The 17,255-nt window shown below is 40.9% G+C and overlaps 1 protein-coding gene across 8 annotated transcripts in view; it reads right to left on the bottom strand.

Annotated features, from left to right (window-relative positions):
• The window catches only part of ANKRD44 (ankyrin repeat domain 44), a 313,931-nt gene that overhangs the window by 85,311 nt on the left and 211,365 nt on the right, over positions 1-17,255 (bottom strand). For all 8 annotated transcript variants that reach the window (XM_029934164.1, XM_029934167.1, XM_029934169.1 and 5 more), the window contains one exon: positions 13,565-13,676. In XM_029934164.1, the coding sequence (XP_029790024.1) occupies positions 13,565-13,676 (112 nt within the window). The remainder of the gene's footprint in view (positions 1-13,564; positions 13,677-17,255) is intronic.

Raw genomic sequence — 17,255 nt, 5'->3', positions numbered from 1 at the left:
TTCCAACTCAGGCCTGTGTGATGCAAAAGTCCTTAAACTTTCAACTATCCCAATGCCCCCTCCTCTGGCCCAGCTCCCATAGGCTCAGGCCCAAGTTGAGTGGGAGGTCCCAAGTAGAGTGGGAGGTCTAAGGAAATGATCAGTGGCACTGTAGGAAGTGGTTAAGTGAAGACCCCACACACTGGACACAGCACTGGCAGTCTCTGCATTGACACTGGTGGATGGCGACAGCAGCAGTATCTTTCCTGGACACCTGTGACCAAATGGCTTTTTGGATGCTAATGGCAGTTACCACCATAGCAGGAATGAACAGGAGAGAAGGAAACTAGTAGGTATCCTGTAGTAGCCAAGAGAAATGCATAGAGCACATGCCAAAAGCTTGTCAGAATGAATTGGAGCCAAAGCTTGGGCAGAATGAGAGGGGACAGGGCCAGAGAAATAACTTGGGGATAGTTATTTTAATCCTATTATTACCATATGGCGAGCCAGGAAATGCAAGTGACATTTTGAGCCAATATCTATGTAGTATATATTTTACCTCCCATATTCCATAGTCCTACAGACTACAATCTCCTTGAAAGTAATACTCATGCCTAGCATATCTATGTCATATAGATGTATGTATATCTCTATATAAATGTATATGTCATTTATATCTTTTCTGTCTAGTGGATGATACAAATTTACTCTATACTCCAGAAAGCAACCATCCTAGAGGTAGCTAATGTAAGAGAAGCCACCCCTTGGAAGCTGTCCCAGTGGACTGCTAGATCCGTTTCCCTGGAATCTAGGAAAAATAGTACCAATGGTAAGGGCTTCCTTAACTCTTGGACAGGTTACCAAGGGTATTCTGATTGACAAGGCACTGGGTCTTGAGTACAGGAGAATACAGGAGATCACCAGAGTTTGAGCTCATTGACTTTTACTCAACTCCTTGCTTTTAATTTTATAGACAGGAAAAAGGCTTCTGACATTTACTCAGTTTATAAAACTGGATCCTCTCTTTGGAAGGGAATGTAGCTATAGCAAATGACATGAGTATCTTGGTCTTCTTAGCAGTTGGACCTTTCACTGTAAATTAATAAAGAATGTTCTTGCTTATCAGTTTCATATGACTGATAAGGAGGACTGATAACATTTATGAACTTGTAAAAGCTGATATGTTGACCCTGATCTCCAACCTCACCAACGGCTAGTACTAATAGAGCCTTAAAAGACCAGTACACAGCAGAGACTAATTATATATCATCTTTATTGCAATATTCCTTACACTTTAAACAATATATTTAGAGAGAGAAGGACACTGAAAATATGCTGCTTCTCTGAAAAGACTGCTTCGGATTATTTCTTTTTTATGTACTGCTGGAGCGAGCACTGGATTACTTCTTATACAGTTTGTCTCACATCAGTGTGGGAATTTGAGATGCAAAGAAGATTGCTATTAACTGGAAAATCTTTATGGAGTAAAAAAAATTGTGTGAAATAATAAAAATTGGAAAACTACAAATTTTTCTAGGAAAAAAATTCTATGAAGCTCTAGCTATATTACATTGTCTTCCCAGTGACCCAATGAATTTTATCATTTAATATTAACAAAACAACTTTCCAACTCTGAATGGCACAGAATTTAAATCCAGTGATGTTACCACTTAGCTTATAGCTCATATGAAAAAATAAATCTCAGTTATTGCTCAGCGATTTAGTTTTTCCAAATATCCTTTTCAGCTGTTAGAGATGGCTGAGCCTCTACCCTCCTTTGGAATCTTAGAGAGGCTGTTTGTTCTCTGTGACTTTCATAACCCCACGGCCTGAAGGCACAGGTGTCTATGTCCGCTCTTATTCTGATAAGGCTCAAGCTTCTACATTTTCAGCTACTGAATGAGGATCAAGGGGAAGATGTGATTATTATAGGGGCCTGATCTAGACTTCAAAAATGACAAGTCCTTGGCAGCTGTTAGGGATAAGGCATCTCTGGAGAAATCATCTTGCTGGGAAGTCACTCCTCCACCCTCCCAGGACCCCCAAGGCTGGAAGGGGTCATCCCTGGCAGCTGTTCTTATAAGGAGAGGGAGGCCAGGCTGACAGCAGCTGTTACACAGATACTGAACACAGATTCCAGGAGGAGGGCTGGGTCCGAGTAAGAGTGCGTTTATAAAAACATGTGCTACAGTCCAGGGGTCAGCGCTGCAGTGGGATGCACTTGAGAGCTGTAGTAGGGGTCATTTTACTTCTCACTAGGTGGATAATACTGTAATGTAGTTCTGCTCTCCTGATGGAAAAAGAAAATGCAGACCTCTAGTGAGGACAAGGCTGTCCAAAGATGACACAGACATAACTGTTATCAGTTTGTCCAAGGATGTCCTGCTTGCCTTTGAGAAAGTCTAATAACTGCACATCTCAGTGATATCTCGGTTGGCTGTCACTGTCCTGGTGGATATGGAATTTAGATGTTCTGAGACAGCTTTCTATTACAGAGTGTGGAATGTGCCAGTCTTCCAGACAGTACTACATAATGGTTAAAAGCCTGAAATACCAAATCCGATCAACATGGGTTTTGTCCTAGTTCTACATCACACCAGCTGTATGACCCAGGGCAAGTTAATTTTTCTTTGTACTTTAGAGTACTCACGTGTGAAACACAGATAAAAATAGGAGCTCCGTCAGTGTTGTTGTGAGAATTAAATGAGGCGGTGCAGGCACAGAGCCCAGCCCAACCTGCTTGGAATAAATGCTCATTATTGAGACTTTACTAAAAATAGGCAGAGCCGTTAAACTTCTCCTCTGTGAGAAAAGGCTTTCAAAGAGAAGTAGGGTTTTGTTTAGTTTGAGGGACTGATTCTTTCAAGGAATGAAAGTCTGATGACTTTTTACCATTGATCAAAGTTCCATGAACTCTGATGCCCTCAAGTTCAGAATGTCTCTCCTTTTTTAGATCTTCTTGATATCTTTCATTAGCATTTGGTACTTTTCAGCATATGAGTCCCATATTTCATTTTTGTGACTGTCATAATTCACACTGTATTTTTAACTTGATGTTTACATGCTCATTCTTAGTATATAATGGTGCAACTAATTTTTGTATGTTGATTTTGTATCCTGTAACGATGCTACACTTGCCTATGAGTTTGTTGGTTCCCTGGGATTTCCTATGTAGACAATCATGTTATTCACAAATAGGGGATTTTACTTTTCCCTTTCTGATCTTTATGTTTTTTATTTCCTTTTTTGCTTGCCTTTTTGCTCTGGCAAGAGCTTTCAGCACAACGTTGCAGAAGAGTGTTGAAAGCAGACATCCTTGCCTCCTTCCAGATTTTAGGGGAAAGTGTTCAGTCCTTCTCACAATGTTAGCTGTTCCTTATGAAGTTGTTAGGTGCTTTTTTTATCAAATTGAGAAACTTCCTCTCTATTCCTATCTTTTTGGAGAGTTAAAAAAAATCTATTCAAGATGTTGAATCTATTCAAGGTGTTGAGTTCTGTCATAATTTTTTTCTGCATTGTTTGACATATACATGTGATGTTTCTTCTTTAGCCTATTAATATGGTGAATTGCATTTATTTTCAATTATTAAAATAGGCTTTCCTTATATGAATCCCACTTGGTCATGATATATAATTTCTTATATATGTTACTGAGTTCTACTTTTTAATATTCTAAGGATTTTTGCTTCTATACTCTTGAGATATATTGGTCTATATTTCTGCTTTTGTTAGGTTTTGATGTCAGGGTGTTAGCTTCATAAATAAATTTGATGGTGTTCCTTCCTCTTCCATTTTTTTAGACGCTGTTGTACAGAATTGTTAATTCTTTAAATATTTGGCATAATTCTCCAGTGAAATCATCTGAATCTGGATATTTCTTTGGGGAGAATTTTAAAATCCAATTTTCTAAACAGTTATAGGGCTATTCAAATGATCCACTTTACATTGGGTAAATTGTGGTAATTTGTGTTTTACGATTAATCCATTTCACCTAAATTGTCAAATTTATGTGTGTAGATTTATTCACAATATTCCTTTATCTTTCTGATGTCTGAAAGATTTGTTGTAATATCTTATCTCATTCCTGATACTGGAAATTTGTGTCTTCTCTCTCTCTCTCTCTCTGTCTCTCTCTCTCATCACCCCCCACCGTCGGTCAGTCTCAGTAGAGGTTTGTCAATTTATTAATCTTTTCAAAGAATCATGTATTTAAAAATTTATTTTCTTCATCATTTTTCTGTTTTCAATTTTATTTATGTTTGCTCCCATTTCTATTATTTCCTTTTTCTGCTTATTTGGGATTTATTCTGCTCTTCTTTTTTTTTTTTATTCTTATGGTGGAAACTTAGATTATTGACTTGAGACTTTTCTTCTTTTCTAATGTAAGCATTCAGTCCTATAATTTTTTTCTGCATTAATTTAACTGTGTCCCCAAATTTTGATTTGTTACATTTTCCTTTTGATTCAATTTTTTTTTTTTGGCATTCCCTTGAGGTGACTTTCTTTGACCCATGGATTATTTAGATGTCTGTTATTTGATCACCAAGCCCTGGAGATTCTTCCTGGTACCTCTCTGTTACTGATTTCTAGTTTTATTCAGTTGTAGAAGGAGAATACACTCTATGATGTCAATTCTTTTACATTTGTTGAGGTTTTTTCTATGGTTCAGGATATCTTGGTAAATGTTCCACGGGCACTTAAAAAATAAGCATTCTGTTTTTGTTGGATAGAATGTTGTGTAAATGTCGATTAGATCCTCCTGTTGATGGTATTATTGAGCTTTTCTATATGCTTGATGATTTTCTGTCTAGTTGTTCTATCAATTATTGAGAGAGAAGTGTTAAAGTCTCTGACCATAATTGTGGATTTCTCAATCTTTTCAGTTCAGTTGGTTTTGGTTTCACATACATTGCAGTTCTATTTTTTGATGCATACACTCTCCTTCAGTGGGTTCTAATCTTTACTGAGCTGCCTTCTGGCATCTCCTCCTTGTGCTCCAGACCAAACTGGACTACTTTCCTGTCCTACGGGTTTTTAAATGAGTAGGAAGGAAGGAAGGAAAGAAGGCAGGAAAGAAGGAAGGAAATAGAAGAGGGAGGGAAGAAAGGCCAGATTGTTATTATTATTTGTTTGCTTTTAAACTATATTCTCTTGGGGTGCCTCAGTGGCTCAGTTAGTTAAGCATCCAAGCCCCGTATTGGGCTTTGTGCTGATAGCGCAGAGCCTGGGACCTGCTTCAGATTCTGTGTCTCCCTCTCCCTCTGCCCCTCCCCCACTCATGCTTTGTTTCTACTCTCTCAAAAATAAACAAAGATTAAAAAAATAAACTATATTCTCTTTAAGAAATCTTCCCTGCTTCTACATCACTGGGTCTGTAGAAGCTCCCATACCAGGAGCAATAATTCCCCTTCTTTGAGTCCCTTAGTGCTTATGACCCATCTGGAAGAAATGACAGAAAATGTGTATGTGGGCACAAATGAGTGTGGGTGTTGGTGTGTGTAACTTTAATTAGGTGGATGTCTTCATATTAGTTTGACACATTTGCATAGGTTTTCAGATCTTGAGGAAGAAAAAAAATGGAGGAGATGCTGCAATAAAATGAGTTGGTGCTGGGAAGTAATCAAATCGAAAGAAAAGGCCAAACCACAGAAAAGTAAATTTTCATTTTTTCTCTCACCTGTGTCTCTTCTATGAAATACCTTCCTGACTAACAGGACAGTTATCATAATAGTTATAGACTAGCATTTAAGTTTTATCACTAAGTCAAGCTTAATCATTCATGAGTATATTTAATTGGTTCCACAATTTTGGGCACCTGTTAAGTGTGTGGCATTACTAGAACCTTTTTGTCTTACACAGTTGGTGTTTAAATCCACATATATTTAAAGGATAATGGTTTATTCTGCCTTACAGCTGGGCATTTATCTTTCCTAAAACAATGATTCTAAGTGTGTGACTTTGTACTGAACCAGCGAATCATGGGCTGTAATCAAACACAAACTTTATTCTCCTTTCCCCCACACCAGGTCTAATCTCCTTTATGAGGCTATTCTTTTCCTGCTACCTCTCTAGCTAATAACAAAAAGTTCTCCGGGCATTTTAGTTACAAGTATAACTTCGTATCAGTAAGTAGTATGCCTACTCTGGTGTAATAATCACAAACTCTGAATGCTGTTTAACGCTGAAGCTTCTCCATGCCTCCCGCAGAGGCTGCAGTGGGGAAGGAGAGGCTGACTTCTCTGTTCCCCAGCCTTGGGCTCCCCCTCCTCCTCTCCCCTCACTGTCAGCCTCTGCCTCCTCCAGGACTGAAAGAGCTGGGGAAAGGAGGGCACAGAAGGGGACATGGACCATGGTCTGACCGACTGGCACCCTTCTGGCGGTGACATTCTCTGTCCAGGTCAGGTGTCTCTCTGGGATGCATATGTGGGCTCTTCAGCAACGCCCCCGTCCCTGGGACCTCTCACCTGCAGTTCCCTCTCTCCTTTCCCCATGTGAATGCACCTCTCTGCTGATCGCTCGCGTTCCCGACCCGCTCCAGGCAGCCGGGTCTCCTCACTCTTGAATAGGATCTAGGAGAATGCCAACCTGGCTCTAGCCCTTGGCTCACATTTGGACACTGGGAAATGTACACTTTTGACCCATCATTGGTGGGGATGGAGTATTACTCAAACACAGACCTTTTTTTGTTTATCAGGCAAGCAAGCTCTGGTCAGAACTATTTAGTCTTCAGACTTATTGTATGCCAATTCACCTGGCCCCTAAATTGCATGGGACACATATCAGGTATCCAAGCAACCTCCTTGGAGCTTCTGTCTCTGGGCTTGGGGTCAGGAGAAATCATCCTTAGCCCCTGCTCTGGTGGCAGGGGAGCAGCAGTGGGATTCACAGCAGACCTGTCACCAAAGAAATCTGCTCTCGCGTCTCAAACTTCTTAAATGGGGAAGCGGGCCATGAGTTGAAACACTTGTATTTCACTTTGAAATGTGAAATTTCACGTGCCCCTTGAAATGAAATGAAGTGCCCCACTTTCCTGGGCCATCAACAAAAGGTGAAACTGAAATTATTTATTTTAACACACCCGGTGTAATGATTCCTTCAGTGAGGGCCAAATTCATTCACAGTAAAGACAAAAAAAATTCTGCTATATTACAAAGAAATAAACGAAACACTGTGTCATAAAATATTGCCTATTCCACTCTTCTGCATACAGGTTCGTGTCACATTCTGATTCAAATCTTGTGGGGTTTTTATGTATATTCCTAGCCTAGTAGGTGGCCAGTGGCATCAAAAGATCTGTGCCCACCCCTCTACTCCCTCCCTGAGAGTGCCTCACAGGATTTTCTGTTTCTTTTCAACTAAATTAAGAGGAAAGAACAAGACCAGCACCGTTGAGATTTCCTCTGCCTCTTCGAAGCCTTCCTGCCGGGAGGTCATCTACACCTCCAGGTCCATCTCTGAGAAGCATCTCTGCGGACAGACAGAAGTCATCAGTGGGGCGCCTGGGTGGCTCAGTCCATTAAGCATCTACTTCAGCTCAGGTCATGATCTCACAGTTTGTGAGTTTGAGCCCCGTGTAGTGCTCTGTGCTGACAGCTCAGAGTCTGGAGCCTGCTTTAGATTCTGTGTCTTCCCCTCCTATGTGCCTCTCTCTCTCTCAAAAAGAAATAAATGTTAAAAAAGTCATCAGAGACTTGTTTGGGGCTGGGGTTTACATTTTCTGGTTTTTCATCTTATTCTTGGATGCCTGCTTAGTAACCCTCCTCTTTTTAACTCTTCTACACCCTGCTTTCTCAGTCTTCAGAAGCTTAACCAGACATTGCCAATGTAAGTACATCTTATGCAGAGCTATGTGGTAACGGTTTCCTAAGGTCCTGTGATAAATACAAGAAACAAACCCAAACAGTTAGTAGTTTATTTCAAAGCAGCATAATTTCAGAGCTCAGTTGCCCAAGATATAGTTATCTTTGGAGAATCCCAGAAACTCCTAGGATAGACATGTAGGGGCATTTGTATCCCTCACATACTCTCAGAGTTGATGTTCAAGTTAGCTTCTAACAGCGAAAGGAGGTGAAGGTCCCAGGGAAGGAGTCAAATTCCAAGTCATTTGGCATGGTACAATCTCGGACTGAATTTAATCACAGGACTGGAGTTTTCAAACAGTCTTTCTAAATTTCTGTAGGCAATTTACGTAATTATATTGGCACATACATTTTTCCATTCCGATAACAAAGCCACAAAGATCTTTATGTTCGCAGACACATCTTTAATACTGTAAAAGAAAAGCAGCATGCCAATATAAACTCACAAATTCCAAATAGGGGCATGATTCTGTAATTCTTCCCTTCAGAGCTAGTAAGATGCATTCCAGGAAAGGGGAGGCACAGGGCTCTCTTTTGCCAACTCCCTTCCTCCACTCAGACGTAAGTTTTATTCAGACATGAGACGCTTTATTAGCCAACTCTCTTCCATTCTGCTTTGATATTTTGAGCTCAATTGATTATGACTTATCACAGCTCTCAGCACATATTTGTGGGGAGATTTTTGCTTGCACCCATAGTACAGGCGTTTTTGATCACGACCAGCTTGAGAACACCAGCCTAAGTAGGCAAACTTGGCAGAATCCTGAGCCTTGGCTATTCTACCCAAAGCTAAGGAGTTGGTACTACTTTCTAGAAGCTGTTTGCTCAAGGAATGAATCCCATATAACTTTCTACAAGGGAAGTAGAATGAAAATGACTAAAATAATTTCTGTTTCCTTTTGATTACAGCAAAATAGGCTGAACACAAAGTATGGTTTATAAATTCTAAGCTTATGATCACAGACAGGAGCCACAAACCATGAATGCCAAGTAAGCCCATACCAAGTTAAATGTCAGAGTCAAATAAAATATGCATCAAAATTAATGACACATATTTAATGATATGCATAATCAAAATAATTGCTCAACTGGATGGGGAGAGAGGCAAAAGACAAATGTTACCAACCTTGGTAATCAGCTGGCTCTGAAGGCTACCCACCCTCTTCAATGCTATGCCAGCTCTCAAAGGACTAAGGCCCTGGCCTCACAGGAGAGATTCAGGGGCTACAAATACTCATTTGCTCTATTCCTTCCACAGGCCAGAAACACAGGCCAGGGACTGAGACATAAAGAAGTGACTCCTGCAAAATTCCTGCTGTGAGGCTCAAGTAAGCCATTCAGGACTACTAGAAACATGTCTCTCACTGGTATAATTCTAGCACCTGTCACAATCAGGATCAATTTGTGAGAAGGATACCCCCTGGAGGACAGGGGTGTTTGTGTGGTGAAACGAGGGAGCAGACTTGCACGGCAGTGGTGAGTCTGAGGAATGCACCACCTCATGCATCCTGGCTAGTTGGTTTACTTTCCTAATATCTAACACCCAAAGAAATGGGATTTTAAGGAGTTTGAGGGTATCGTGGTCCTAGAGAAAGAGACAGGGAGTATAAATTAGAAAAGGTGCCCTTCAAAAGCCCTACTTCCTGTATCAAGAACAAACCTGAGGTGTCTGGGTGGCTCAGTTGGTTGAGCGTCTGACTTTGGCTCAGGTCATGATCTCATGGTGTGTGAGTTCGAGCCCTGCATCAGGCTTGCTGCTGTCAGTGCAGAGCCTGCTTTGGATCCTCTGTCTCCCGTCCCTCTGACCTGTCTCCACTCTCTTTTTCAAAAATAAATAAGCATTTAACATTTTTTTTTAAAAAAGAACAAGTCTTATTCTCATCACAAAAGAAAAAAACTTCCTTTTTCTTTTCTTTCTTTCTTTCTTTTGTGTGTGTGTGTGTGTGTGTGTGTGTGTGTGCGTGCGTGCGTACCTATATGAGGTAATGGATGTGAGCTAAGCTTATTGTGGTGAATCATATCATGACACATGTAAGTCAGGTCGTTATGCTGTACACCTTCATCTGATATGGTGTATGTCAACTATATCTCAAAAAATCTGAAAGAAAAAAGAATTAAATGGCATTCCTGGGACATGACAAATATATAGTAAATGCCATTAGCGGTGGTCTCAGCCTCTCCCAAATCTGTTCACAGCGCTGCGGGCCAGCAGTGCAGCTAAGATTGCGTGCAGGGGCCTGGCTCTGGCTCTATGAAGCTGGTCCCAGGGGAAAGCCCAGGATTGTGTTCTGTTTGGATCGGGGGGGGGGGGGGGGGGGGGGGGGGGGGGGGGGGGGGGGGGGGGGGGGGGGGGGTTCGGGGGCAGGTATAAGAATGTTGATCACTTGCTTAGAATCTCTGCTTAGTTGAACCACACCCAAGAGGAATTTGAGGATGCATTCCAAAATGGAAATGTACAGAACTTTCCATCCAACCACAATCATTCAGGGTTATGAGGAGAATTTTCATCCTGTCTGTGTTATAAATAACCCACTGAGGTCCTTTCCTGAAAGCAAACAATGATGACCTTTCTACCAATTTATATTGATAGTGTGGCTTTTTCAGCTGACAGTACAAATTAAGATCACTTCCCCTACCCACTTTTGAATGTCTTAAATTTGCCAAGAATAATCATCTCTTTTTAAATCACACAGGGCAAGTTTTGATATAATCAAAGGGGTAATTTCATTATTAGACAGTACTTGCAAAACCTTCTTAGGGACAGAAAACCCTTTCGTTGGATAACAGAAACAATGGCCCTGATTTAGGCCCTGAAATGGCTTTCCTAAAAATGAGAATAATATGCAACATATTATTTATATAGAAAGAAAATGTTACCGAACAATCATTCTCAGAGTTACTCATGCTATGGGATTAAAGATAACTCCTCAAAGAATTTTAAAACAGCAAAGTTGTTAAGATTATAATAACTTTGTAATAAAAATTTGCATGTCCAATTATGACATGTGGTATTCATAAAGAAAACCAACTAAAGACAGCTGTGTCTTAAGTACATTTTGGAATACAGGCCTGTAAGGGGGAGTAACAATAATAAGCCTTCACCCTGCCACTGATCACTGAACACACATGTACATGCGTGCACAGACTTTGTGAGGAGCCTTTCTTATGTGGGACCTAAACAGAGATAGGTCTAGATGAACTCTCACGGCCATGCTGGGGTTAGGAGGCAGAAGTGACACTGTCTTATATCTTAACCAAGTCCTTCCAATCTTTTGCTCTAAGCTGAAAAGGCTTGAGTGGTGGTGGAGCTTTGTCCTGGAATGGAAGGCACCATGGTGTGGAAAATATTTCTTGTTTTAAAATCAGGAATCTTGACTCATGATACTGCTTCTTCCACTGACCAGAGCTATGTCTTTGGGACAAACCAGTTAACGTCTTGTGGTTTGGTTTGCTCATCTATAAGATAAAGGATCAGCCCTTGGCCACTTGTGGTTCTCCATTAAAGTCCATCTTATAGAAGACTTTGAAATCACTGGCTTTCTACATCTTACTAGGAAACTGGATGGTTTTTAAATATGTCTATAAATCCTTTGAAAGGTGGAGTCTACTTCTCCTCTCTGGAGTGACCCTGTGTGACCTTTAAAGCTACATCATGAAGACTAATAGTGTCTTTCTCTCACTCATTCTCACACTGGCTCTCCCCCACTCTCTTCTGGAGCAGAGCCTTTGGATCCCTGAGCCACCACGTAAGATACCCAGCCACTCTGAAACCAGCATGCTAGAGAAAACCACAGAAAGAAGCCCCACAGGAGCTATTCAAGTCTTACAACCCAGGTGACATGGGTAAGATGCCTTTGAGATTATGCCAACCCCAGACATTGTCTGTAATCTCATAGGATAGCTTTAACAGTAACTTCTCAGCTCAGCCACTCCTGAATTCCTGATCAGTAAGAGATATTAAATAATTACTGTTGTTTTAAGCCACTAATTTTGGGGGTAATTTGTTTGCAGCCACAGTAACTGGAAGGGGAACTATGATGGAATCAGAACTAGAGGAGAAAAAAATGACACCCCCAAGGTCAAAGAAGGAAATCCGTAGAATCCACAAGAACCTCAGGAAAGGAGAGTTGGAAGTCTTCAAGAATGATGAAGGTAGGTACAATTCACCAATAAATGCCACACCTAGCAACACCAGAATAATCACCTCTCTATTTCCCAATATTTACGCACATTTTCCCACATTCATGGTTAAGAGAAATACAGTAAGAATGACCCTAAGTGAAACCACTTAAATCTGGCAGCAAGGTCAAAGGTAAAGGAACTAGCTAGAATAGCATTCAGTCATTTCTATGGAGGCACTAATAAAACTGCTCGCTGGCTCTCTGCCTCAGACTTGCTTAATAGACTGTGCAGTTGATGAAATGCAAGTGTTCTCCCAAACACATCACCCAATAACTGAAAAGTAGGGCTAGTCCTTTTATTTATTCATTTAAAAAATTTCTTAACTGCTTACTTGTTTTTGAAGGAGAGAGATACAGAGCATGAGCAGAGTAAGGGCAGAGAAGGGAGGGAGACAGAATCCAAAGGAGCCTCCAGGCTCTGAACTGTCAGCACAGGGCCCGATGCAGGGCTTGAACTCACAAAGTAAAAGATTATGACCTGAGCCAAAGTCTGATGCTTAATCAGACCTGAGCCATCCAGGTAACCCAGGACTACTCCTTTTAAAAAAACAAGGGAAAGAATTGGGAGTCCAGTTAGGAAGGTGGTACCTAACAATGGACCAAAGATAATCAGTCTGGGATGCCCCAGGCATCCTAGTGAAGCTGACCCAAGAGCAAGGCTCAGGAGATGACCAATGGTGGCCTGCAGCCAGGATTTAACCACAAACCTGTAGTTTTCTTCCTGGTCCACCCAATGTTTTCAAAATAGGAAATTTCACGTAAAAAGTCTACATTTCTAGCTTTTCTTGAAATGCTGGAGTTCAGCCCTGAGTATGAATTACCACCTGACCTCAGTCACTGGGGCTGACTGCTGTTTCCTACTGGCCACAGTCCCCGCTGCTCTCTATGCTCTATACTTGGGGCCACTTCACTGGCTTACTTTCGATTTCTGTCCCTGTGGTCATTTAAGTTTGTGTCTGGTGACCTATGCCAGGAGAAGAGTTTCTGACTCCAAACCCCCAGATGGTTTTCAATAGCTGCAGGTGTGAAATTTTTGGTGGTTTGGAAATTCCAATAAATTCTGCTGTTGTTCCGTTACCAATTTCTCTCCCTAGACTACAAACGTGGGACCATGACAAACCCATATGCCTAGTGGCTATGTAAGTCATCTTACAACACTGTTATAGAATATTGGGGTGATAAGTGTGACCAGAAATATATACTGAGCTTATTTGATATTCCAAATTATCTTTAAAATACCAACTGTCCATACCGGGGTCTAACACTTCTAGTCCAAGTTGATATGGAAAAGTAGCAGCTGACAGTCAGCTGTGAGATTAGAATGGACATAAATGAAACAATGAGATCTACATATTGTACAGTAAACAATTTAATCACTTATCACAGAATATCTTCTAGGTGATTTCTAGTGGGGGCTTAATTAGGCAGTGAAGGCATTTGTGAGGGATTAAGACCAACATTTGCAGGGTTGGGTCTGTGGTGTGTGTGTGTGTGTGTGTGTGTGTGTGTGTGTGTGTGTTAGAGGAAACAAAACAAATAACTTACCAATTCCAGACACTGTCTGTGGCCATAGGCAGCAGCATAATGTATGCTATTGTAACCTTCCTTGTCCCGGATAGATGGATTTGCATCATTTTGAAGCAGAAACTCTAGACATCTATAAGTATAAAAATGAGATGTTATTTTAGAAAACAGCTCTATACTAAAAGTGATAAAGTAAATATTCTCCTATTGTAAATGTTCCACAAAGCACTTGGTGAATTTAAGTGTTTCTTTAAAAGTCCTACAGCAATGGGGCACCTGGGTGGCTCAGGTGGTCAAGCTTCCAACTCTTAATCTGGGCTCAGGTTATGATCTCACGGTTCGTGAGTTTGAGCCCTGCCCTGTCAGCGCAGAGCCTGCTTGGGATTCTGTCTCTCCCTCTCTCTGTTCCCCCCTGCCTCTCTCAAAATACATAAAGAAACTTTAAAAAATATCCTGTAGCAATAAAGGTTTACGTATTGAAAGTTTTATATGTGTGTGATTTCTGTATCCATCTTTATTTCAGCTTAAAATAGCCATCCTAGAATTCAAGGAGAGCTTTAGGAACAAGAGTGTAATTAAGAATCCATTTTGCATTGATACCAGAATATTTTGTTTGATTTTGTTTTTATAGTTGGCACAAATGTTATATTAGTTTCAGGTGTACAACATACAGCAATTCTAGACACTATGCTGCGCTCATCACAGCGAGTGTAGCTGCCATCCGTCACCAGTGTTCTTACGATATTATTGACCCCCATGCTTCACTTTTCATCTCCATGACTTATTTTACAACTGGAAAGTTGTGTCTCTAATCCCCTTCACCTATTTTGCCCATTCTTCTGCCTCTGGCCTCTGGCAACCACCAGCTTGTTCTCTGTACTTATGAGTCTGTATCTGGCTATGTGTGTTTATTCACCTGTTGTGTTGGTTAGATTCCACACAGAAGTGAAATGATATGATATTCGTCTTTCTCTGTCTGACTTATTTCATTTAGCATAATAAAGGTAATTAAGTCTTTCTTCCTTTTCATCTTAAAGCACAGAAACTGTCTGTTGTCAGGATTACTGAATAATGAGTTTTCGAGCTCCACATTCAAAAGATGAACTCTCAAATGTAACAAAGAAGTGGTCAGGCCATTGCAGCAAGAGAGGGAGGTTTACTTTTAATCTTGCTGTTGGAGGCTCTACCATCAATCCAAAGGTTAGAAAATGAAAGTTAGAAAGAATAAGAAAATAACAACAGGAAAAGAACTTAAGAATAACCCAAATGATAAAAAGCTTAAAGGAATGGGCAAATATTAGATTAAAGGAATGGGCAAAGATTTAAAAAATATAAAAGACTAATTCAGTTACCACATCTGAAGAAAGAGGCTTAAATTGCATCATTATGTACAGACTAGAACAAAATAATAAATAATAAACTTAGAAAGCTTTTTCGAACAGAGTTGTAATTTTTCCTAAAAAGCCACAATCTTTACAATAGGTTAGAGGTAGGGGTGTGGTTCCAACTTTGCTGAAATGCCCAAAACCCCAGGACACAAGTGCCCGAGGATGTAGGAATTCTGTTTAAAGTCTGTTACAAATGGTACAATCCTGCTGGTCAAAGAGGGAAGAAGTAGTCAGGAAGTACCTCTCCATAACTTCAGTTTTATATCTGTGGCAGTGGGACAAATGTGTCCTCTACAAGGTCAAGCTGATTCAACTTTATACTCAAATCAAAATTCTCAAATGCTCAAATCATACTTACATCAAAATATGCAATGGAAGCATTACATTAAATAAGACCTTCCAAGGGAAAATGCCTATTGTTTCCTCAAACACTTTACTTTTGGTTCTGTTTTTATTTTTTTTAAGTTTTTATTTTAATTCCAGTTAATTCAAACACAGTGTTATATTAGTTTCAGGTATAAAATACAGTAATTCAACACATCCATACATGATCCTGTGACTCAAACACTTACCTATCTTTTGGCATAAGGCAAAAGGAGTAAATACGTCACACATAGAGACGATTAATACAGATATTTTAATTTCTAGAAAAACTGATAAAAGACAAATTTTTTACACCAAACATCTACATGCTACATGATTTATCCATAAAATGTTCCATAATAAATCAAGCTATTATTGGAGTTCTGATATCATGCTGTCTTTGGTGATTTGTACCTTAAAAGGAAGTCCTTTTTTTATTTTGGTAATTAAATGTTCATGGACAGGATCCCAGGTATGACTCATTTTAAACAGACTTTGGCTCTTGAAATAAATTCATTCAATAGGAATAGCGTTCTAGTGAATTCACAACCCCCAGCTTCTGAAAGAATTACATTGTAAAAAACCAGTTGGTAGATTTAATACGTAATTTGGAACACACTTGGAATTGCTCCCAAAGTGTTATTTACCCCAGGATATAGCTGAACTATACTAACAGCAGTGCATTTCGAAAAAAACAACAGTACTATAGAATTTGAATATTCCCCGTATCATCGTTCCCAAGGGAAAATAAATTCCAGTTTTAACTGGGGATGCTTATCCCTTTCTCCTCCCAGAGCCGTGGCTAGCAATTTGGGCACTTATGCTGCAAAATCAAGATCTGCACACGAAATCAGGGATGTATTTGGATGAGAGGTGTAGGCTGTCTGCTCGGAAGAGCTCTCAGGAAGCCTGGTCCCTGCCTTCCCCTGCCTGCTCTGCTTTTCCCCTCTCCGTCAGCGGTAAGAGGGCTGCTCGGGCACAATTTTGCCAGAGAAGGAGCTGCTAGCTGATGTGGCTTAAATTCTACAGTCTTTTGGGCACCTGGGTGGTTCAGTTGGTTGAGTAGCTGACTTTGGCTCAGGTCATGATCTTGTGGTTCATAGGTTCGAGCCCCGCATTGTGCTCACTGCTATCAGCGCAGAGCCCAGGTCTCCCTCTCTCTCTGCCCCTCCCCTGCTCTCTCTCTTTCTCTCAAGAATAAATGAAGATTAAAAACTTAAAAAAGAATCTACAGTCATTGAATATCATCAAGCTTGGATTATTAAGGCAAAAGCCTGGCCATTCTGCCTTCCTCGTGGCTGTATTTCCTGTCCCCACCCCAGTAACAGCCCAAATTACGTGCCACTACCTGTATCAGGGCCACACTCTCTAACTTCTCTTCTACAATGGTCTGGACCTGGGAGGAGAGGGGACACAAGCCTTTAGGTCACAGAGAAATTGGTTCGTCTGACCACTGAAGAAGAGAATAAACAAGTTAGAAACTGTGGTGCAGACTCTTTGAGCACTGTATCCACTAGGTCTCAAGGAAGCAGGAGACAAAGTGTGGGCAGCACTCATTCCTTTGTCAATTTGTTTAACAGTTACTGGGCACCAGCGAAGTGCTGGCTAATGCACGGGGCAGAGCACAGCCTCCACACCGTGCTTTGTTCCACAAGGACTCTTGGAGGACAAGCATTAGAGCTTCCTGCGCACCAACCCCTCTGGGTGATGGGGGGGATTCTGGCCCTTGTTCCAGTACCAGTTAAGTTTCTGTCAGAAGCCAGAGAGAGACAGGTGGGATGAGGAGGGGCAGGAGAAGTCGTGGGAACGTGTTGGGGGCTGTTTGTGAGCTGATGTTTGTGTGTCGGGAGGGAAGGGAGAGCACAGCCAGTGTACTGCACACTGACATTTCAAAACACTTATTTATAGAATCTGCTAAATCGTTACCCCTAGGCCACTGAAGGAGAGCTGAAGGCCCGAGA

Source organism: Suricata suricatta, chromosome 3 (assembly GCF_006229205.1).
Source record: "Suricata suricatta isolate VVHF042 chromosome 3, meerkat_22Aug2017_6uvM2_HiC, whole genome shotgun sequence".
Lineage (NCBI taxonomy): Eukaryota > Metazoa > Chordata > Mammalia > Carnivora > Herpestidae > Suricata > Suricata suricatta.
The sequence above is the reverse complement of the archived record's forward strand: the minus strand, read 5'-3'. Positions and strand labels throughout refer to the sequence as shown.